Consider the following 24,392-nt stretch of genomic DNA (forward strand, 5'->3'; position numbering starts at 1 on the left):
TTGGCTTCAGCCAGATTGGCGGTCTGTTCAATAGGCAATCATGTGACACACACATTAGAAACACATTTAAGTCCACCCAGTCAAAGACAAACACCGCTCATCCAATCCTGTAAAGAGCAGCACAAAGCTAACTGATGTTGCCTCAAAAAACAGCTCTTTAATATCAGATTGTCCTGAAGATGTTCCAGGGAGTCCTTATGCCATTACATGATGTTTGTGTGCCTAAACTGCAAAGTGGGGAGGGGGGAGGAGAACTTCTTTGCTAGGGCGCTCTGACCCTTAGGCTCTTTTTGTACTTTCTGCAATGACCTGTGCAATGGCTCCAGTTTCCTGTGGCAAATTACGTCATCTGGAGCCAAATGATTTAACACGATTGCCTTCTGCAAGTACCTTCAGGTTAAAAGCCATTGAAAAGACTCCATACTCTGCACAGAAATGTTGTGGTCCACTATCGCCTCTGTTTAAAAGAGAAGTGAGATGTATTCTTTGTGCTTCAAGGACAGGGTCATCCTGAAAAGTGAAGCCTGAGGAACTCTGCCACTTTAAGGACTTGGGAAATGAGTTCACGCTTGCCTTTCAGATTTCTCTCTATAAAGAGAATGGATGGAGGACCAGCTAAGGTGGCAAACCCAATCCACATTTTGCTAAACAGAAGAGGAGGTGGCACGCAGTGTTTTGGACATGCAGTTTTCAGGATGACTGTCCATGTGAGATGCAGGTGTGACCTTCCTGTGCGGAGCTAACAGTTCCAGAAATCTGGCACCTGCTGAGCAGGTTCCTTATCGACTAGGCCAGACACAAGCAGGGTCTACGGGGGCTGGGCCCTAACTCCTCAGAGAGTCAAACACCTAACATTCAGACCAGCCACACAAATACTTATACATTCATCCACAAAAGCAACCAGCTAGTTTCAACATTTTATTAAACAGTCGGTTGAAATACATCATTTTTTTTCTTAACAATCCAAATTGAACAACTATTGAAAAAAACCATTCACATTTACAGAACACTAATTTACAAATAATGTTGCTAATTTGTTTGAACCCAAACAGGTTTTACAGAACACATTCAAGAGCACAAAACATTAGTAGGAATAGACCAAAATTCAAATATGGCATTTAAAATACACAATCGGAGTAAAACAGAAAACTGTTAAAGACATCGCCTCCATGCAAAGACATCCTGCATTGAAGAGGTTAAAGTGAGTAACAGTTTTGAACTGCTTTATATGACAAGAATCTCCATGTGTCAGAAATACTTAGGTTCTCTCTAAAAACTGTACACCCCTCTGACATTTCTTTTTTCACATCTCAGAAAAATAAAGTCGACATGAGCTTACAGAACTGAGGACAAATTTAAGGACAGCACTAATGGAAACCAAACTTTAGGTAAAATTGTTTGACAAATTCCATATTTGCCAGGTGCATGTCAAATTTCTTGACTTAGCTAGAAAAAGTAGGGTTCTCTTTTTTTAAAAAACCCCCCAACAATCCTCCTGTCTTTATTCACACACCAAAGAAGTATTGGGGGTCAGAACTGCTCCTCTTGATGTGAATATTAACAAGCAGCTGTTTTAGGTGGATGAAAAGAGTTATCACTAGTGCTTTCCCCGACAAAAGTTACACATTATTGAGCAGAAAAAGGTAAGCAGTTTCATAGCAAAACATGGCATATACAACAGTTTCAAAAGGTCACATGTGCCCATATGCCACACACGCACACACATTGGTATATTCCTATAAACAGTGAGAGATACATTTACACAGTCTGTGTTCAAACAAATTAGTTGCATAGCTGCTGCCCACTGCATGTGCTACAAGGGTACAACTTATCAAATTATTATATGCAAAATTATTATTATTGCTCTACCACTGGCTTTTGAGTGCAGAATCCACAAACCACCATGCCAAGTGTCCATGTGAGAGGGAAATACTTCTATTTTGGCTGTTGCACAGAAAGAAATCCTAGGAGTCCATAAATAGCCAAAATATTACAATTCTTCTTTAAAATTGTGTTATTTTTCCACAGCAAAATTAACGGAATGTATGAAAAACGATAACACAGCTTCAGAAGTGCTTCTTCTTTGTGTCTTGAGGATGAACACAACTGCAACATTATGTTGAGGCTGATAAGGGACTCCCCTTCTATCTCCCCATACTGGGAACTACTCTTTACAGGATAGTTTGCAATAAATACACACAATCTGCAATGTTTAAGTTCAGTACTTTTGTACTTAAAATAATATTCATGTTCCGCACCAATGACAAAAGTTAACCAGATACCGATCACAGCATAAAAAAAAAGTTTAAATGCCAAGCAAGCAACGATTCATTTGGCTATTATTTGACAAGAATATATATATATATATATATACCTTTGTAAGCTGGGCCAGAGAAATAGATGCAGAAGAGTCATCAATCTGTTCATAAAAAATTAAACACACATTCAAGTTCCACAATCAAAACACAGCGACATATTCAGCTCTACTGTGGTTTTAACATCTAGCTTGGGTTTTATGCTGTACAGAGAGAGTCCTACACCTCTTTGGCCAGAAGACATCTCTGGAGGTTCAGAGCGCTGAGAGACAGACACAGTATTTAGTTCTACGTACAAAAAGCTAGAAAACTGAACTCACACAGTGGAGACAACTCACTGTGATTTTATGTCCAGTGGCCAGCATGACAAGCTGTCTTTTTCACCCATCGTAAAGGAAGTTGATCACTTAACTAAAAAGAATCTGAACTCTTTTCATATATGGTGGCACTCTGAGAAGATTTCTCAAAAAATATTTACACCAAACATATGAAAGTGTCTTTCCATAAGCAAACATCTTCTTTAATTTAGAACAATGTTGGGAAATTTCAGCAAACTGTAGCCTTTGGAAAACTGAACTCACGCAGTGGAGTCAATAAATAAATGCAAAGCTGCTGATTTCTGTGATCAGAAATACAGGAAAATGTTGATATTAATGTCTTTAAAGGAGCTGAGCACTGAATGCAAGGTAAAAAAAAACTATTGAGAGACTTCTGACCCCTAAGATTTCATCATGTCTAAACTAGGACTAGACCCTTTCCTAATTCCTAGGGGCTAGTCAAATGGGGAGGTTTTTTTGGCGGAGGGGGAGGGGCTACTCTGCAGGTTTAATCTAGTCCAGTGGGGTGGACCTGTCCTAGTAAGTCATCAGTTTTGTGGCAGTCTAGAGAGGCTGCTCAGGAAAGGGCCCTCCATCCCTTTCATAAAACCTGGAATCCCTCGGATTCCTTTGGTGAAGGCCTGACAGCCCAGCTGGACTGACTGTGAGCAGGATAATGCCCTTGCACTGCCTTCAGCGGAGACAGAAGACAACTGGGAGACAAGTCAACACTTTGGGGGAACACAGGGGACGAGATCTGATGCGCTGTCTCAGACTCAAACCCGCTAACAAAGATTCCTTTTTGTAAGGTGAGGGAGGGTACCAGCACTGGCCCTCAGCAGCTCCCAAGACTGGCCCCAGGCTCTGAGAAGCGGGTCTCAGGAAGCAACTTTCTAACTAGGTTTTAAGACCACAATTTCTACCAACAGAGAATGATCACATGAAAACTATCAGCAGCAATGATGCAGAACATGAGTTTTCCAGGTGCCTTCAGGTGCAGGTATTAAGCTATCCAACAAGGTCTGAGAATATGAAAAATGGACTGATGCTCAGGCCAAAAAACAAAAACACATCTTCTCTACCATAATGGAAAGACATGACTGAAATTCACATTTCCATTCTCTCCTCCCTACAGAGTTTTGCCTATGGTGCTTGAGACTTAGTGGGAAAGCTGCAGGTCTCTCGGCAAGAAACGCGCCAGGCCTCTGTGAGTCGTGGCAGCCGGACAGAGCCAAGGGGGCCTCTGCCAGGCTGAAGGGAGAGGGGAAATGACTCCTTTCCCCAGCCACCCAGCTCAGCAGGAACAGGGCTCACGCTTCTTCCAGGGGCATCCCTGAGTGCAGCCCCTTTAGCTTCCCCCACACAAATGAATGGCTGCAATTCAGAGGCTAGTGGGAAAACCAGGGGACAGCCCCGTGGTAGGTGGAATGCATCCAGTGCATTCTCAAAGAAAGGGATGGGTCTCTCACATACTGCAACGTAAGTTTTCCTTAACCACAAATACTTCATTGTGTTTTTGTCAAGAGCCGGGGAGTAGTTTGGAAAACAAAGTTTTAAAGACTTGTTTGTTTTAAAAACCTAGTAAATCAAAATAGCCTTTTTTTGAAAGAAGACTGTTATGCGCAAAGCCAAAAGTCATTCCTTTTTACGTGTGGCAAGAAGGACAGCTCAGCTGCTGCTGCTGCTTCAGTTAAAGCGGGCCCAGGGGACTCCCCTCTTTCCCTGCTGCCATTACAAGCAAACACCTACAAGATTCCTTCAAAGAGGAGGAGGTGGGAGGTTGCCATTTATATCCCAGGAGGCCTCTGGCCTGCAACTCTAGACTCCTGTTCAGTTTTGGTAGCATTTAAACTTCACTGCTTCTTCCAAGATTCCTGCTAGGCCCTGGTCCAAAAACCTCTGGCAGGGCCAGCATCACCTACACCTCTGCACTTCCCCCAATGCAGTTTGGCAAAAAGCTAGAGGGCACCAACTTTGATAATTTCCAGCTGCCTTGATTATGAAGCACAGAGGTCCCTCCCCCCTCCCCCACGGATTGGCTCAAGAGACTTGGCCGTGGGGGAGATGCTTATATCAATGTGCCACACGTGCTTCTGAGCAGACAGACCAGAGGAAAAGCATCCTTAGCTCTGCAGTATTGTCTGCAGAAAATAAATATCTAGCTAGCCTGCATTTAAAATGCCTGCATGTGTGGTACAGGGATATTGGACTGGAAGTTCTTTCCTTGTTACCCAGAGGGACTGGTCTGGAGAAAGTGGCCAGGAAAGAAATTGCACACCAGGAACAGGAATTGTCCAGGGACCTGAATAACTCCTTGGGAAGATAATTTCCCTGTTTTAGCCCCTGAAATTTTAAACTAAGGTCCAGCTATAAACCCAAAGCATTGTTGTGGCTGAGCAGCATAAGAACAAGGGGCTCCAGACTACAGGAGAAGATCAGGAGGGAGTCAAGGCAAAGCAAGATGAGGGGGCCTTAGCAACCAGCCGACACTCGGGCTCATCTCCAGTTCTTCTCTACTTTATGTGGTTGAGGCCTCCCTTCTTTCACTCTGCCCTGGACTGTGAAGCCGGCAAAAGCAGCACAGGCAAAAGAGAAAGCCTCAATAGGCATCAGTGCAGGAACATGCAAACTTTTGCCTGCTCTGTAGCTCAGAGCAATGCAATTCACGGAGAACTGAGGGAAGGGGATTGGTGCACTGCTGGGCTTCCAGCTTTGCCAGGGCTCTACTGACAACGATTAGTTGTCTCTATGAGATCCAGGAAGCCTCACAGAAAGATGATGCTCACTGGACACCCAAGAGAACAAGCCCTGTCCCCAACCACAGAAACACTATTCCAAGGAAATGGAATCTATAGTTGCGCCCAAAAAGTTTGGAACCTGAGGATCTCCTCAAATGACATGACTGGAGGAATCTGCAGGAATCCAGAATTTCCTTCAGTGAGCACGAACACAACTTAGGCTTCCAGAGATTATTAGCATGTCATCTCAACATCTCTTGTCCCCCAGGACTGAATTCCCTACAACAATCAAAGGCTTCATATGCCCAAATGGAAGAGAAATAATTTTCTTCTGTTTCGGCGGATGTGGGATTCCTGGTGAGTCAGCATTAAAAGAGTTTACTTGGCAGCTTAACTTTCAGCTAAGCAGCGTCTCCTACCCCCAGCAGCTCCCTGGAGCAAGTCGGAGTTGTCTCCGGATGATGCAACAAGCCTTTTCCTCCCCCTGAGCAGAAATCGCTGTGTCACTGACACAGGTCTGCGGGCAGATGGGCGGGCAAGTCAATGTCTTTGCAAGCCTACTTTAGAGGAGCAGTTTTAAAGAGAAGAGTTGATCACTCCGAAACAACTACTCAAATGTACAAGAGACATGCCAGGGAACACACCATTCTAAATTAATGTTAAACTTTATTTATGAACACTGAGTTTGTGTTTATACACATGCTATCAAAGAGATTTACTCATAAGATTAAAAAAAAAATCAGATCAAAGTGTTGCTTACACAATTGCATTACATTAACTAGTGAGTTAACGGGGTTACTGTAATCAGTCTTGAGAGACACATATACCTAAGGAAATCTATCATTTCAGCATTTCTTAAGGCCACAATAAAGGGCACACATTTTCACCTTAATGACAATGTCACTGGTCACAAAGGCCACCCAGTGATTTTAACACCAGGACACTACTTGTTCCATTCATGGAAATGAGTAAACGAGCCACACTTAATAAGCAAACAAGACTCAGCAAGTTGCACTTCTAAATATGACTACGGGCTAGTTTGCAGTATTTTAACAGACAATAATCATTCCAAGCATAAAGTGAAGATATAGTTCAAATAAGTTATTACAAACTGAAAACAAGCAACCCGGAATGAAAAACAGCACTCTACCTGTTCAACTGTACACAAGCAATGGTGTATAATAGGAGGATTTGCTAAAAGTACTGTGCTCAAGAAGCTATTCAGTGACCAAATAAAATGAAGGAATTGGGCCCAGTGGGAAGAAGCAGAGGGGGGAGAGAAGGGGAGTTATTCTCAACTGGATTTGTTGTTTCTCAAGTACAGGTAGGACAAATGGCTGGGAAATGCATTTTGGTTGTGTTGTATGCTGGTCACGGTGACTACAGCTTAAACTATGTGTTTGCTGACAGAAAAATGGAAGCAAACACAGGAATAGAAGTTCTTGTTCTAGAGGACAGACTCATGGAAATAATTTATTCATTCCAGTTTACAGGCCTTGTTTTAAATGCCATGGACGTTTTCATATACATCTGAACCAAATGTCAATATAAAAATGCTTAACTTTAGCAATAAGGTGGCTTTTGATAACGTTTTCAAAAACCATTCAGGGAAGTGCTAAGAACAAAGGCTATGTGGTACATTGCGATAGTGGCAAAAAAAGATAACACTCCAAATGATTTTTTTATTTCAAGAAAACAAAAAGCACACAACAACCTATACAAACATACAGCTACTAACTAGAGACACACAGATGTAGAACAAGGTATCGCGGTCAGCAGCGCAAACCTCAAAACTTACATGATCTGTAAACGATCATACATTATCTGTACAACACAGAGTCATACAGGAAATAATCTAGCATTCAATACGCAATACAGTTGTGTCACTTGGCACAAGTGTCAATATTCACATTAAAGTTATCTGCATTGCTGATTTCACTAGACTGGCACAAAATACATTGTATTTCACAAAATAAGTGGATTTCTGCAAGAAATCAATGTGAATTAATGTTTAGAAAAGTAGTTTATTGCTTTGTTATTGCTTTAAAATTAAGTAGAATGTGTAGAGGAAAAAAGTGTGAGATTGTGTTTTTACATACTGCTTTTGAAGTTCCACTCACAGGATCAGTTCGACTTCTAAAAAGGGAGAATAAAAGTTGTCAGAAAAACAGCAACTGCATGAAGCACAAAACAGAGAAAGCTGCCACCGTGAAAACAGTGCATATATAACTTGGAATAAAAAGATGACCACCCCTGAAAAAGCTGAAGCTACTAAGGCTGTGATCCCAGAGATTCAGAGTAAGAAGCTTCTGTGGTTTCCAACTAACCATTACATGAGGTTGAAACAGACATGTGTTTAAATCCCCCAATACCACAAGCTGGTCCACTTAACTAGAAGACCCTGGTGGCAGAGACTAAAGGAAGCAGGAGTCCAAAAACAAAGAAAAAAATCACCTGAGAGGAGTTTCTAGAGCTCTGTAACACTTACGAGTTCTGTGACAAAGAAAGAGAGGCCTCATTTACTTCAGTTCGGGTCAAACACTGCTGGCTTACTGCCACTTCGGGGAACCCTGTAAGTGGATGCTGGGGCCATCCTGAACTTGCTAACAATAGAGGGGTGGTCCCAGCTACAAATCATAGAGATCTACACATCTGATAGCTAGTGCAGGATGCAGGCTGGGGGTCCAGAGAAGAAGCTCTGGGGCAAACAGCATCCTCGGTATTTGCATGCAAAAATAGCAAGAGATCTGCACCTTGCAGGAAGTCTGCTAGGCAGCCCAGGAACAGTGCTGTTTATGGCACAGCTGAGCTGCCACAGCACCGAGGAAGGCCTTGTGCAACACCCATCAGTGAGGTGAATGCACAGGTCACTGGGGCTCAACAACTGGACACCACCAACTTGTCCAACTGGGCGGCAGCTTAATTTGGTAAGCAGCCCCACTAAAAAGATGCTACCTGAAAAAGAAGGCTCTGAATTCCAGTTCCTGACATTTGTATTGTAGTCTGATGACTGCCATGGACTTCTTGCCTCTCAAGGTGCAGGAGTGAGTGAGGGGCAACACCCACGGCTACATCAATTCAAATGAAAAAGTAGGTCTTTGGACTTCTCACTTTAGCGTGGTGGTCTTTGACAGAATCCACCCATGCTGCATGGGCACACAACACATGGCAAATGCCCCACTCTTACGAGGCCTTGTGTTCTGGGCCCTGTACAGATAGAGGAAGACAGCTGTCCTTTGTGCCGCCAAAGATTATTCTTGTGAAGTTACAGTCTACAAATACAACAATACCTTCACTATTAAGCAGCATGACAGGCAAAAACCATCTGCGCTCTCCCCCTTGAGTTTAAAACAAGGCAGCATTCACACTCAGAGCACTACATCCTGCAGTGATGGACACCCAATGAACCAATGAACAGGTAAGCTGTCTTACACAGAGCCATGGTACTCTGTGCAAGAGTTCTGGCTGGAAGACCAAGGTCTGAGTCCCAGAGCACCTCAGAGACCAACAAGATTTTTTTGGGGAGGGTAGAGAGCGTTTGAGATTCAAAGCTCCTTTCATCACCCTTCATCAGGTATCTGACTATGGGAGCTCTGTCTCTCAAAAATACATACCCCCAAAATCTCGTCTCGTCTCCAAGCCAGGTGTTTTACTGCAGACCAACCCAAGTGCCCACTGAGACTGGCTGGAAAAGGCCTTTCCCCAACACACTATCCCAGATCATTGGTCAGGAACTGCAGAAGACTCAACCTGGGACCTTCTGCACGCCAAGCAAGATCCCTGCTCAGCCATCACCCCTCCCTTGACGTCCATCATCTGCAAGCTTGTGTTCCACTGAGAATCAACAATGGGACCAATTCTTTTATACAAATCCACATCATTAAAAGCTGAGAGATTAACCATGCACAAATCAGTGAGGGACTCTAACAAATGCCTCCTTGAAAGAGGAGTTAAAGCCTATTCCTAATGGCAGAATCTGAAAGCTGCCTTATCGGAGTTCCACCGCTCTTGCCCAGCTCTTCGTTCATGTCAACGGGGCAAATCTCTGAAGGGCTCCATGCCCAGGGACTCCTGCTCATATTTGTTGTATAACCTGCAGATACAACCAAGTTCTGATAGCAGAGAACCAGGAAGATGAGCTTCCAGCCTGTGTGCAGTGAAAGCTTGGTCTCGCCAATGAACCCCACTGCTGTCTGACCACAAAGCACATAATTAAATCGCAAAGCTGCCTAATCTCTAGCAGCCTGAAGATAATTGCCATTTGCAATTAGCACAACAGATAACACCAGTTTGAAACCCAAATTTCAACTCATATTTTTAAAACGCGGGCTTTAACACCAATCTGAACAGAAAATTAAATCATTCAGAGATGTTCAGGGATCAGGGTTTCTGGTCTAGGTTCCTTGCCACATCCTAGGATTGCAGGAGTAATGGTACAAAGTGTCTGCTTTAAAGTAGCCAGGAACAGTACAACACAAAAAGCAGTTCACCGGAAACGCCTTCATTAAGGTTTAAAATTTATATTCTTCATCTTGACCTACATGCCTTCAAAGCAATAAATCACATAAAAATGGTTACAGAATTGAGCACAAGCAAGGGGGTGGATGAATCTCACAAAGAGCTTATGCTCTTGGCCTCTTCAGAGAGAACTGACACTTCAGTTGGTCAATTTCGGCTACAAAGAGCAGCTCAGTCAGGATAAGAACAGACCCACTACAGAATCAAATGGAGAAACAGCAACTTATACTTGCTGCCAGCAATGACACCGTGGGCAAAACAAGTTTTCACAATAAAACTGTATTTCAAGTGACATGTTGCTACTAAGCACCTCTTTCCAACTACAATTAGAACTCTAGAAGCAGCATGATTAAGAAATAAAGATATGCCCCCACATGCTTATCCTTAAAAAGAAAAAAACCCCAGACACTTACATGACGTAAGTTTTGCTTGCACATTTCACTCCACCAATAGGAATTCTTCTGACAATAACAGATGAGTTCTTGGGAATCAGTGCATTATCATCCGTATATTCTGGAGAGAGAGAGAACCTGGTAAGCACCACATTAAAAGGAGCCAACATGGAATTTTTCCGACTATTTCACATAAGCCCCCCCCTCCATTGATAGTTTGCTCCATTGTCAGCCATTAGTGCAAACTGAAGCTAATTTCCTTAACATTTTCTGGAACTTTATATATAATGATAATTAAGTTTTCCTACAAAAGCTGCTCAAAACATGCAATATAGCCTGAAAACTCTCTACAATTGGAAACAATGATTACTATTTTATGGTTTGTTGACAAACACATTTCCTGCTAACACTCCCTGTATTTTACTTTACTGAACTAGTTTACAGGTAGACAATAATTCCTAAATAAAAATTTCATAGAGTATCTACTGAAGCAGACAGAAACAAAAATTATGTGGAAGATATTTTTACAGGTCTGTTTAGGAAAGAAAAGAACTGCGTGCATAGAGAGCAGCCTGACATTTCATATCACGGGAAGATTTATAGTACACATTCCAATACAACCTTGTTTCTTCTTGATGTCTTTAAGGCAACCTTCTAGGCATAAAAAATTATACTATTTAACCAGACTTTGATGGTGTGTAGCATCTCCCCCCATCCTCCCAAAGCTTTTGTCTGGTGACTGCTTTGTGTTTGTTTTGATGTTTCTATTTGCACTGCATTTTTAAAAGCTACTGCAGGAAGGACACAAATAAATGTTGCAGATTTTTTTCATCATATAGCCTGAGGCTGTGTGTGATTTTAGTTTTAATTTTGGCTACCAACTAATGTTATTAATGACCTTGATGAATTCAATCAAAAGAAAAGATGTATTTTAACAAAAGCTTTGAATCTGCATAAAGATCTTTCGCATTTTGTAAAGTGCCCCAAGGAATGTGAGGATCCTAACCACTGTGTAACAATTAGTGGGAAAAGCTGCCTTCTTTTCTTCTTCCATCTACAACCATTCTGCTTTAGTCACAAACAAATAAGCCGCTGGTTCCTTCCTTCGTTACACAGATGATCAGGGTGTTGGTGCACCCTCTGTCCACGTTTGTCTGCCATATTTTTCCACTGGTTCCTAAACTGTTTTCCCAGATTAAGCTGTTTAAGATTCTGGTTTTAATACTATAGGTCTGATCTTATTTTACACTTTTATCTTGAGTTTGGAAGACATTTACAAGGCACTGTGCTTTGGGGGGGGGGAGTTCATCTTTTAGAAATTAAGGTGTGGGCATATACTCACATACAAATATCCAGGATTTGAAACACTTCATTTTTTCCCTACTAAACTAACTTCAATACATAGACTTCATGCTAATTCCCAATTTTCACCACTACTGAAAACGGCAGGAAGGGGCAGCAACCATAGAAAACACCTGCATCTCTCCTTTGCAGCAGAGAAAGTACAATGCAAAACCAAGGTGCTGAAAAGGAACAGTAAAAACTCCAGGTACTTGGCTTGGACTGCTCTCCTCCTCTCATCTCTTCTAGCAACAAATTAAGTTAAGACTAAGAGGCACAGAACACCATAAGAGCAGGACAACTGCTGGATCTCTGTTGACTTAACCGGCATTGAGCCAATTTCCTGATCCCATGGTGACAAGCTTAACCTGCCTTAATGGACAATCTACTGTCTTCTGTGGATTGGGACAGAGTCTTCCTTGCTGGTCATGCTGAAGTTCTGCATCTAACTGACACATTCTCCTCCAAGATTATTTTTCTCCCCTAAACATCCTGCCTCAAGCTCTTTGGCTTGTTCACTGACCCTAAGGGGAAAGTCCAAGAAATAAAACTTAGGTGCCTCTTCTCTTACAGCCCCCTCAAGTGCCTTTGAAACACAACGCATAACTAGGCAGGGCAAATCCTTTCTCCGTCCACCAGAGTTCCACTTTACTTTTTGGTGTCCAAGTCATAAGCAGCTTATTCTCCTAGTGAATGCTATTTTAGTAAAGTAACATGCTTAGAAATGTCAAGCTAACTTTTGTTTTCCCTTAAACATAAGCATAACATTTGAAATGAAACAGTTAAATTTTGGGACTGTCAAAATCTCTCCAAGTGATGCCACATAAAGCTCAGGAACTGCTGTCACCCCAGCTCCATAACCCATCACTGGCTGTTCACACAGACAATTATAAGTGTCAGAGAGATATTCAAAGATACCTCCTAGCCTACATGATGCATGCACCAGCTGCAAAATCAAGAGTAAGAGTTTACCACAACAGGCTCACTCAAGCAGAAATTCAGCACACGTGCTGTACCACACAAGCTGACGTCAGAAAATATGTCCAATGAGATCTTATGCAAGTTCATAAATGAGGAAGCCACTATGGCTATTAGCAACGACATAACCACTTAACCAACGGTTGAAAATGTGGCACTGCTGGAAGGCAGGACAGAACCTGGGGACAGCTCATGGCTCAGCTATGCTGCTTCCTGCATTCTTCCTCTCATCCAGCTCTTCATAAGCACCACTCCAGAAAACATTCTGGGTAAATCAGGTCACTGGCTGAGATAGTCCAGCACACAGTTTCCAAACTATGGGTCAGGGCCCAGAAGTGGGTCACCCACTCACTTGTGACAAAGTGGGGCCGAGAGGGAGGGAAGAACAAAAGCTGCTCAGAGAGGAAGGTTTGATGGTACATCTGGGTTCACCTCTGCGTGACAGCATACAAAGCGGCACACTAAAAGTGTGTCCCAAAATGGACAATAAGCTTAGAAACAAGAACACCAGAGCCTCTGGCCTAGCCACCCTAAAAGCAGAGAGCTCCAACAGCCCGAGCTGATGACCTTGGCCACCTCTCACTCCTCTGTGGACAAGTACGAGCCTGGATACTTCTGCTGAGGCCCTCTGAACACACAGCCGTCCAATAACACACTGAGAACGTGAAGCCAAGTCTGGCGACACCTTAATTATTAACAAGCGTATTCTAACGCAATGTTTTGTGAATCAGAACCCACTCCACACAAGTAAAAGTGTGCACATATAATATATATTTCACACTGGAGTCACTCCTTGGAAATAATGGAGACATTCATGTCAGCATCATTGTTCCCTGGGAGACACCTCTAGCCTTCCAGCCACTCTCGTTCAGTCAGTACATACTTCATGCATCTAGTCAACAAAAGCTGATGCCACAATAAATCTGTCAGCCTTTGAGGTGACCTGGGACTCTGTATGCAGACTAATTACAACTGTGATGGCCTGTTACAGCCCAAGCAATGACCTTGTCTTGTCAGGAATGAGTGGCACCCCCATCCACCCCACCCTGCTCATTGGGCACTATTGTTTTATTCCACTAAACAGAGTAGCAGCACAAGAATGTGGGTGCTAGACCAGCACTGCAACAAGAAACCATACCATAACCAGGTTCAAGGGGTGTGTCTTGTAAGTTACAATGCCAGCAAGTTGACGCTTTACTCAGTCTTCAACTAAAAAGGCTCTGTGGAGTCCAGGAGATCTTAAACATAATTTTTTTGATCTGAAGAAGTGTGCATGCACGTGGAAGCTTATACTCAGAATTACACTTTGTTAGTTTTTAAGGTCCACTCGACTCAAATTTTGTTCTCTTGCTTCAGGCCAACACAGCTACCCCCCCTGAGCTGCAGTGTGAAGTCCACAGATACAAAAGGTGTGAGATTTCGAGTGATATCCCTGACCAGTTATTTGGTCATTTTGGAGAGGAAGTAATTGCTCCTCTCAACTTTGTATTAGAATATTAAATATTTTTGAGGACACTTGTGTATTTTTAAACTATTACAACAAATGACAGCTCTGGAAAGATAAATGCCCACCTCCAGCAATCCAGTGGACTGAAAACCTTATAATCTGATTCACAGTTGAATGTGAAGCATATACATTGCATGGACACATTTAAATATCTGAAAGGCTTTTATAGATACTGGTCACCACTGTAGTCATATTCTTTTTTATTTCTTTGTGTTAGAGCACTGCAGTAATTTTTTTTTTAAACTACACCCGTAACATATCACTGACATCAATATCATGCAAAGTGGTCCAAGTCTGGTTTCAGCCACAAATTCACCAGGCTGCCTTACAGCCCCACCACACATCAAGAATTCGGAAGCCCCAATATCATACCTGGATGTACTTTAATATTAACGTTGAAACCCCAGCCTTTTACTGCCCAGTCTTCCCACCAGTTCCTTGGGACAAGGGCTCTCTCTTGGGCTTATGCTACCCCACAGAATACCACAAACTCTTGTGGTGGAAGGAGCTCATGTGGCAAACTACCTGCTCATTTGGCCAGACCAGGACGGCCCAGGCTAGTCTGACTTCACCAGATCTCAGAAGCTAAGCAGGGTCAGTCAGTCAGTCAGTACTCAGTTAGAACTGGTTAGTACTTGGTTGGGAGAGAGCACCAAGAGAGTTTAAGGTTCCTATCCAGCAGCAAGCAATGGCAAACCACCTCTGTCTGTTTTGTCTTGGGCTGCCTGGGTTTCAATGCTAGATCTGGGCAGCTGAGCAGGGTCAGCTGGTGAGTCTTTGGATGGCAGCCCACCCAGGAAGGCCAGGGCCCCTGCACAGTGGCAGGCAAAGGCCTTTTATGTTGTGCTCCACCCTGAGCCTGCTCCCGGGGAGGGCAAAAATATGAATTTGAATAACAAACCACCTCTGTCCATCTCTTTCCTTGAAAACCTTACTGGGTCACCCAAAGAGTCTGTGACTGGAGAGCAAATTAAATACATTATTTATTAAGTTAAATTTATATCCCGCCCAATGGCCAAGGCCTCAAGGTGGCTAACAACATAAAATAAACAGAGGCAACATTAGTAAAAGGTGCTCCTGAGATTCAAATCTAGCCCTTCTACCCCCCACCCCCCGCTTAGCCTGCCTTTGGACAAGGTGATCTCAGTTCAGTTTATTATTACAGTCCTTGACCAGAACACTTTAGTCATCTAGAACCTTAAAAGTACCTTATAAAAAGTCCCACAAAGAATCGGCATGTTAAAATTTGATGACTTGAGGGTTATAACAACAGCAAAAAAAAAATTTAAAAGTTTAACCCTTTAAACCATTTTAAAAAGACACTTTAAAATTTGTTAAAAGATTTAGATTGGCCTATTTGTCTCGCTTTTTGTGTTCTTTATAAACCTGGGAACAGAACCTAGCCACCTGTCTTGTTGATTGATAGTTCTGACAGAAGATAACCTAATTTGAGTTTATTTGATTTGCCAGGGAACCTTTTCAACAGCAGGCTGATAATTTCCATTCAGCTCACCGTATGAAAAGAACAATTAAAAATATATATATGCTCCAGAGAATCTATTTCAGGCTGGGAACAGGAAGAAGACTGCAGATTTATACCTCACCCTCCCTGAATCAGAGCCTCAGCGGCTTACAATCGCCTGTATCTTCTCCCCCCACAACAGACACCCTGTGAGGAGGGTGGGGCTGAGAGGGCTCTCACAGAGCTGCCCTTTCAAGGACAACCTCTGCCAGAGCTCTGGCTGACCCAAGGCCATTCCAGCAGGTGCAAGTGGAGGAGTGGGGAATCAAACCCCGTTCTCCCAGATAAGAGAGCTCTGGCTGACCCAAGGCCATTCCAGCAGCTGCAAGGGGAGGAGTGGGGAATCCAACCTGGTTCTCCCAGATAAGAGAGCTCTGGCTGACCCAAGGCCATTCCAGCAGCTGCAAGTGGAGGAGGGGGGAATCCAACCCGGTTCTCCCAGATAAGAGAGCTCTGGCTGACCCAAGGCCATTCCAGCAGGTGCAAGTGGAGGAGTGGGGAATCAAACCCGGTTCTCCCAGATAAGAGAGCTCTGGCTGACCCAAGGCCATTCCAGCAGGTGCAAGTGGAGGAGGGGGGAATCAAAACCTGTTCTCCCAGATAAGAGAGCTCTGGCTGACTCAAGGCCACTCCAGCAGGTGCAAGTGGAGGAGTGGGGAATCAAACCCTGTTCTCCCAGATAAGAGAGCTCTGGCTGACCCAAGGCCATTCCAGCAGGTGCAAGTGGAGGAGTGGGGAATCAAACCCGGTTCTCCCAGATAAGAGAGCTCTGGCTGACCCAAGGCCATTCCAGCAGGTGCAAGTGGAGGAGTGGGGAATCAAACCCTGTTCTCCCAGATAAGAGAGCTCTGGCTGACCCAAGACCATTCCAACAGCTGCAAGTGGAGGAGTGGGGAATCAAACGCGGTTCTCCCAGATAAGAGAGCTCTGGCTGACCCAAGGCCATTCCAGCAGGTGCAAGTGGAGGAGTGGGGAATCAAACCCCGTTCTCCCAGATAAGAGAGCTCTGGCTGACCCAAGGCCATTCCAGCAGCTGCAAGGGGAGGAGTGGGGAATCCAACCTGGTTCTCCCAGATAAGAGAGCTCTGGCGGACCCAAGGCCATTCCAGCAGCTGCAAGTGGAGGAGGGGGGAATCCAACCCGGTTCTCCCAGATAAGAGAGCTCTGGCTGACCCAAGGCCATTCCAGCAGGTGCAAGTGGAGGAGTGGGGAATCAAACCCGGTTCTCCCAGATAAGAGAGCTCTGGCTGACCCAAGGCCATTCCAGCAGGTGCAAGTGGAGGAGGGGGGAATCAAAACCTGTTCTCCCAGATAAGAGAGCTCTGGCTGACTCAAGGCCACTCCAGCAGGTGCAAGTGGAGGAGTGGGGAATCAAACCCTGTTCTCCCAGATAAGAGAGCTCTGGCTGACCCAAGGCCATTCCAGCAGGTGCAAGTGGAGGAGTGGGGAATCAAACCCGGTTCTCCCAGATAAGAGAGCTCTGGCTGACCCAAGGCCATTCCAGCAGGTGCAAGTGGAGGAGTGGGGAATCAAACCCTGTTCTCCCAGATAAGAGAGCTCTGGCTGACCCAAGACCATTCCAACAGCTGCAAGTGGAGGAGTGGGGAATCAAACGCGGTTCTCCCAGATAAGAGAGCTCTGGCTGACCCAAGGCCATTCCAGCAGGTGCAAGTGGAGGAGGGGGGAATCAAACCCTGTTCTCCCAGATAAGAGAGCTCTGGCTGACTCAAGGCCACTCCAGCAGGTGCAAGTGGAGGAGTGGGGAATCAAACCCTGTTCTCCCAGATAAGAGAGCTCTGGCTGACCCAAGGCCATTCCAGCAGGTGAAAGTGGAGGAATGGGGAATCAAACCCGGTTCTCCCAGATAAGAGAGCTATGGCTGACCCAAGGCCATTCCAGCAGGTGCAAGTGGAGGAGTGGGGAATCCAACCCGGTTTTCCCAGGTAAGAGAGCTCTGGCTGACCCAAGGCCATTCCAGCAGCTGCAAGCGGAGGAGTGGGGAATCAAACCCGGTTCTCCCAGATAAGAGAGCTCTGGCTGACCCAAGGCCATTCCAGCAGGTGCAAGTGGAGGAGGGGGGAATCAAACCCTGTTCTCCCAGATAAGAGAGCTCTGGCTGACTCAAGGCCACTCCAGCAGGTGCAAGTGGAGGAGTGGGGAATCAAACCCTGTTCTCCCAGATAAGAGAGCTCTGGCTGACCCAAGGCCATTCCAGCAGGTGCAAGTGGAGGAGTGGGGAATCAAACCCGGTTCTCCCAGATAAGAGAGCTCTGGCTGACCCAAGGCCATTCCAGCAGGTGCAAGTGGAGGAGTGGGGAATCAAACCCTGTTCTCCCAGATAAGAGAGCTCTGGCTGACCCAAGACCATTCCAACAGCTGCAAGTGGAGGAGTGGGGAATCCAACGTGGTTCTCCCAGATAAGAGAGCTCTGGCTGACCCAAGGCCATTCCAGCAGGTGCAAGTGGAGGAGGGGGGAATCAAACCCTGTTCTCCCAGATAAGAGAGCTCTGGCTGACCCAAGGCCATTCCAGCAGGTGAAAGTGGAGGAATGGGGAATCAAACCCGGTTCTCCCAGATAAGAGAGCTATGGCTGACCCAAGGCCATTCCATCAGGTGCAAGTGGAGGAGTGGGGAATCCAACCCGGTTTTCCCAGGTAAGAGAGCTCTGGCTGACCCAAGGCCATTCCAGCAGCTGCAAGTGGAGGAGGGGGGAATCCAACCCGGTTCTCCCAGATAAGAGAGCTCTGGCTGACCCAAGGCCATTCCAGCAGCTGCAAGTGGAGGAGTGGGGAATCAAACCCGGTTCTCCCAGACAAGAGAGCTCTGGCTGACCCAAGGCCATTCCAGCAGCTGCAAGTGGAGGAGTGGGGAATCCAACCCGGTTCTCCCAGATAAGAGAGCTCTGGCTGACCCAAGGCCATTCCAGCAGGTGCAGGTGAAGGAGTGGGGAATCAAACCCAGTTCTCCCAGATAAGAGAGCTATGGCTGACCCAAGGCCATTCCAGCAGCTGCAGGTGGAGGAGTGGGGAATCAAACCCGGTTCTCCCAGACAAGAGAGCTCTGGCTGACCCAACGCCATTCCAGCAGCTGCAAGTGGAGGAGTGGGGAATCCAACCCCGTTCTTCCAGATAAGAGAGCTCTGGCTGACCCAAGGCCATTCCAGCAGGTGCGAGTGGAGGAGTGGGGAATCCAACCCGGTTCTCCCAGATAAGAGAGCTCTGGCTGACCCAAGGCCATTCCAGCAGCTGCGAGTGGAGGAGTGGGGAATCCAACCCGGTTCTCCCAGATAAGAGAGCTCTGGCTGACCCAAGGCCATTCCAGCAGGTGCAGGTGAAGGAGTGGGGAATCAAACCCAGTTCTCCCAGATAAGAGAGCTATGGCTGACCCAAGGCCATTCCAGCAGCTGCAAGTGGAGGAGTGGGGAATCCAACCCGGTTCTCCCAGATAAGAGAGCTCTGGCTGACCCAAGGCATTCCAACAGGTGCAAGTGGAGGAGTGGGGAATCCAACCCGGTTCTCCCAGATAAGAGAGCTATGGCTGACCCAAGGCCATTCCAACAGGTGCAAGTGGAGGAGTGGGGAATCAAACCCGGTTCTCCCAGATAAGAGAGCTCTGGCTGACCCAAGGCCATTCCAGCAGGTGCAAGTGGAGGAGTGGGGAATCAAACCCGGTTCTCCCAGATAAGAGAGCTCTGGCTGACCCAAGGCCATTCCAGCAGCTGCAAGTGGAGGAGTGGGGAATCAAACCCGGTTCTCCCAGATAAGAGAGCTATGGCTGACCCAAGGCCATGCCAGCAGGTGCAAGCGGAGGAGTGGGGAATCAAACCCGGTTCTCCCAGATAAGAGAGCTCTGGCTGACCCAAGGCCATTCCAGCAGCTGCAAGTGGAGGAGTGGGGAATCAAACCCGGTTCTCCCAGATAAGAGAGCTCTGGCTGACCCAAGGCCATTCCAGCAGCTGCAAGTGGAGGAGTGGGGAATCAAACCCGGTTCTCCCAGATAAGAGAGCTCTGGCTGACCCAAGGCCATTCCAGCAGCTGCAAGTGGAGGAGTGGGGAATCAAACCCGGTTCTCCCAGATAAGAGAGGTATGGCTGACCCAAGGCCATTCCAGCAGGTGCAAGTGGAGGAGTGGGGAATCAAACCGGGTTCTCCCAGATAAGAGAGCTCTGGCTGACCCAAGGCCATTCCAGCAGGTGCAAGAATTAGAGTGGGGAATCAAACCTGGTTATCCCAGATAAGAGAGCTATGGCTGATCCAAAGCCATCCCAGCAGGTGCAAGTGGAGGAGTGGGGAATCAAACCGGGTTCTCCCAGATAAGAGAGCTCTGGCTGACCCAAGGCCATTCCAGCAGCTGCAAGTGGAGGAGTGGGGAATCAAACCCGGTTCTCCCAGATAAGAGAGCTCTGGCTGACCCAAGGCCATTCCAGCAGCTGCAAGTGGAGGAGTGGGGAATCAAACCCGGTTCTCCCAGATAAGAGAGCTCTGGCTGACCCAAGGCCATTCCAGCAGCTGCAAGTGGAGGAGTGGGGAATCAAACCCGGTTCTCCCAGATAAGAGAGCTCTGGCTGACCCAAGGCCATTCCAGCAGCTGCAAGTGGAGGAGTGGGGAAGCAAACCCGGTTCTCCCAGATAAGAGAGCTCTGGCTGACCCAAGGCCATTCCAGCAGCTGCAAGTGGAGGAGTGGGGAATCAAACCCGGTTCTCCCAGATAAGAGAGCTCTGGCTGACCCAAGGCCATTCCAGCAGCTGCAAGTGGAGGAGTGGGGAAGCAAACCCGGTTCTCCCAGATAAGAGAGCTCTGGCTGACCCAAGGCCATTCCAGCAGCTGCAAGTGGAGGAGTGGGGAATCCCAGATAAGAGTCCGCACACTGCCGCAGCCTGGTTCGCACAGGGCCTAAGTGCACGAGGAGTTCCTTCACTCCCGCAGCGGCTTCTCCCGGGGCCTAGCCGGGGGCTGCCGCTCTTCTCCCCCTCCCCGGGGCGCACCTTCTTTGGTCTGGGCGTTGGTGATCTGGAGGTCGCAGTCGGCGGCCTTGAGCTTCTCGCGGCCCATGATCTGGCGCTTGAGGTCGCAGAGCGAGATGTGGAGGCCGTCGAAGGTGACGGTGTCATAGTTGAGCTTGGAGGAGAACTTGTAGTGCACGCACGACATCCTGCCGCCGGCCCCGCGCCGCTCCCGGCCTCCTCACGGGCCGCGCCCGCCCGCCGCCGCAGCCGCCATCGCGGGGAAGGGAAGGGAAGGAAGGGACCGGCACCACCGCGACGACGCCTCCTCAGGCCCGCTAGGCCGCCATCATGGCGGAGGCCCGACTCCCGCCCGCCTTCCCGCCTTCCCTCCGGCCCGGGCGCCGCGTCCTCCTCCTCCTCTCGGCCTTCCGGGCTCCGCGCTGAGGGGCGGCGGGTGGGGGGGAGGGGAGGGAAACCGCCTCCTTCGCCGCCACACGACGGAGCGCCAGCCAACGCGCATGCGTCACAGTGCGCCACCGTCGGCGTCACGTGACGCAGCGCATTATGACAAAGGCGGAGGCGGAGAAGCCGCTCTTCCGGCGGTCCCCCTCCCCTCCCCTCCCGCCCACGTGACCCCGGCGCGGCTCCGCCCCCTGAGGCTGAGGCCGGCGGAAGACGACGTCGGCGCCGCAACTGGGCGGCACGTGCTCGGGCTGCCGATCAGCCGCGGGGTCGCGCATTCATTGCTTGGTTCGGAAACGGGGCGGGTTTGGCCTGCCTGGTCTCACTCATTGGTCCGTTTCCAACTGTAGCGCTCTCTAGCTTGGCAGGGGTGTCGAACTCATTTGTCTTGAGGGCCGGGTCTGGCGTGAATGGGACCGGGCCGCGTGTGTACTTATTTAAGGTTAGGTAGCAGAGATATAAATTTTATAAAGGAGACAGACAAACACAAAGCTTTTTTTTTTTAACAAACTTACAATAAAACATGCTTAAAACATTAGCACTCATTGGTCTTAAAGTTGCTTCTTTGTATCTCTCCCACTGGATCCAGGGAACTGGACAAAGGAAGCGCTGTCTCTTTCCTGCCTTCCCCAGGGGGCCAGGAGGGGAGGAGCCTCAGCCAATAGAAGGAAGAGAGGCTTGGCTCGGTAACTCTGCTGTGCAACTGAGAGGGCCTGGCAAAGCAAGCTCTGCCAATCCCCCCCTTCCTCCCTGAGGGAGGAGCCTCAGCCAATGGAGAAAATAGAGACTTTGCTCTGTAGCTCCTGTGCAATTGAGCAAGCCTGGCAAAGCAAGCTGTGACGCAGAAGGAAGCAAGAGAGGGAGAAGGAAGCAGATGACAGCCAGTTGCTCAGGGGCCTGATCTATGCCATCAATAAAACTTCGTTAGCCCTAACGATGCCGCTGAACTCCAGCTTTGTTCTACTGCTTGAGACCAACACCTCTCTCTCTCTCTCTCTCATCTATCTTTCTAATCCATCCATCTATCCAGAGCGCGGGAAGCCTATTATACCGCTTGAATAAAGCTCTGTTGGTCTGAAAGGTGTGCTGCACTCAAACTTTGTTTTGCTGTGTTTGTCATTGTTATTATCACTATTGTACCCATATTGTAAATTCTGGTTTGCTTGGAGTTTTTTGTTGCTGTTGCGGTTGTTAATAATATGTTCCACGGCTTCTAAATAGGCTTGCCAGTCTCCAGGTGGTAAAAGAAGAAGAAGAAGAAGTCCTATGGGACTCATCTAAGTTTCGCAGGGCCTGTAAGACTGAGCTCTTCAGACAGGCTTTTAATTGATCCAGCGGGTGTCCCCTGAAATCATCGCTCCCCCCAGCACCTTATGTGGATCATGGTTTTTGTCAATTCTGTAATTATGAGATTATTTAGTTTGGATGTAGTTTGTCAGATGTTTTCTAAGGTTTCTTAATGTTGTAAACTGCCCAGAGCCCGCTTGCGGAATAGGGCAGGGTATAAACCGAAAATTAAATTAAATTAAACTTCTAAGTAGATTTGTTAATTTCCAGGTGGGGCTTGGAATTGTAACTGAACCCCCAGACTATAAAGGTAAGGTTGCCAACTTCCAGGTGGGGCCCAGAGGTATTCTGGAATGAGAAATGATCCCCAGGCTGTAGAGATTGGCTCCCCTGGAGAAAATGGCTGCTTTGGAGGGGTGGAGCCATGGCATTCTTATCCCCCTGCTGACCTCCTTCCCCTCCCCCAAACTCTGCACCCCAAATCTCCAGGAATTTCCCAAATCAGAGTTGGCAACCCCTCTTCCAATAAAGCTACTGTGCCATGTTACCATTATTTTTATAACTAGTATACATGGGTTTGCTAAAACCAGGCCTCAGATTCAGGGGGAGCTCATAGGAGCACAGCTTCTGAAACTTTCTGAGAGTTCCTCCTCTTCCTTCTGAGAGTTCCACCTCCTTGTCCAACAGGGTTGGCCAACGGTAGCTCTCCCAATGTTTTTTGCCTACAGCTCCCATCAGCCTCAGCCAGGATGGGAGTTGTAGGCAAAAAACATCTGGAGAGCTACCGTTGGCCACCCCTGGAATAGTAGGTGCAGCTGCATAACAATCCCTGGATGAGCTCCACCACCTATTTTTCTACAAAATGACCGCTGGCTAAAACAATGATTTCCTTTCTTTGCGGAGTGCCTTTCTCCCTGAGATGCAGGGCAGATTGCGTTTCACGTGCCGTCAAGCCACTCCGGACTTATGGCTACCCCATGAATTAAGGACCTCCCCAAAGTCCTGTCCTCAACAGCTTTGCTCAGGTCTCAAGCCAAAAGCCTCCTTTGGTGAGTCACAAGGGGGATTAAAACAGAGCAGCCCAATACCATGAGGCATCTAACAAGACATACAAAACAACTAAGATTAGGGGTTGGAAATAATGCATAAGAAAGAATTAGACACGATATGTCAAAAATGGCATGACAAAAATGTAGCAAGAGCAGGACAATGCTTAGAATAAACCAGGATTTCTTTTTTTGTAGAAGAGGACCAGCTGGAACTCATTTGCATATTAGGCCATGCCCCTGATGTCACCACTGTTTTACACAGGGCTTTTTGTGTGGAAAACCCCGCAGAAACTCATTTGCATATTAGGCCACGCCCCTGATGCCAAGCCAGCCGGAACTGCATCCCTGTATGTTCCCGCTCAAAAAAAGGCCCTGCAATAAACAGATAATCCACCCCAGTGGCATAAACTGCAGTCCTTGTAAAAGGGACTGTCTGAGCAATTCGGCTTTATGTAGTTTGTGAAAAGAGCCTTCCAGGCATTCCACACGGCAGGGGCCACGGCAGAGAATGCAGGCGCAGGCGCCATCGCTAGTCTCGCTTGTTTGCAGGGTGGCACCCCCCCCCCAGGTCCTACTGAGATGAACAAGCAAGAGAGGCGGTTCTGCAGATATGAGAGTCCAAGGCCACGCTGTGCTTTGCGAGTGATTGCCAGTACCTGGCACTGAACCTGGTAAACTGATGGGCAGCCAGTGGGGTGACTCCATGCCTGCTCTGGCAGGGTCCCAATAATAGCCGAGCCACAGCATTCTGCGCCTGCTGGAGATTCACGGCTGACTTCAAGGGGAGACCCATGCACAGTGCATTACGATAGCCTAGTCTTGAATGCAGTTCCAGCTCGCTTGGTGTCAGGGGGTGTGGCCAGATATTCAAACGAGTTCCTGCTGGGCTTTTCCCTACAAGAGCCCCGCACAAAACAATGGTGATGTCAGGGGGTGTGGCCTAATATGCAAATGAGTTCCTGCTGGGCTTTTTCTGTTAAAAAAAGCCCTGGGATTCACCATAGCATGAATCCACGTGTC

The 24,392-nt window shown here is 47.1% G+C and overlaps 1 protein-coding gene across 2 annotated transcripts; it reads right to left on the reverse strand.

Moving 5' to 3' along the window:
* Nucleotides 1-905: 905 nt before the first annotated feature.
* On the reverse strand, nt 906-20,805 carry LOC132588558 (E3 ubiquitin-protein ligase RBBP6-like). Of its 2 annotated transcripts, XM_060260988.1 has the most exons (5): nt 20,614-20,805; nt 10,302-10,401; nt 7,470-7,506; nt 2,375-2,419; nt 906-1,964 (listed from the first exon to the last, which is right to left on the reverse strand). In XM_060260988.1, the coding sequence occupies exons 1-5, from the start codon at nt 20,777-20,779 to the stop codon at nt 1,866-1,868; spliced, it is 447 nt and encodes a 148-aa protein (XP_060116971.1). In that variant the 5' UTR covers nt 20,780-20,805; the 3' UTR covers nt 906-1,865. The 2 variants fall into 2 exon arrangements, with proteins under 2 accessions (XP_060116971.1, XP_060116972.1); XM_060260989.1 differs by lacking the exons at nt 906-1,964; nt 2,375-2,419 and having other exon boundaries at nt 6,017-7,506.
* Between the last annotated feature and the right edge of the window lie 3,587 nt (nt 20,806-24,392).

This window comes from Heteronotia binoei, chromosome 20 (genome assembly GCF_032191835.1).
Source record: "Heteronotia binoei isolate CCM8104 ecotype False Entrance Well chromosome 20, APGP_CSIRO_Hbin_v1, whole genome shotgun sequence".
Taxonomy (NCBI): domain Eukaryota; kingdom Metazoa; phylum Chordata; class Lepidosauria; order Squamata; family Gekkonidae; genus Heteronotia; species Heteronotia binoei.

Excerpts from the sequence above, each read along its gene's own strand:
- LOC132588558 (XM_060260988.1), bottom strand. The coding sequence starts at position 20,779 with ATGTCGTGCGTGCACTACAAGTTCTCCTCCAAGCTCAACTATGACACC. Across the intron at positions 7,507-10,301 it reads GCAAGCAAAACTTACGTCAT|AAGTCGAACTGATCCTGTGA; the intron begins GTAAGTGTCTGG and ends CTCCCTTTTTAG. Across the intron at positions 2,420-7,469 it reads TGAGTGGAACTTCAAAAGCA|ATTGATGACTCTTCTGCATC; the intron begins GTATGTAAAAAC and ends TTTTATGAACAG.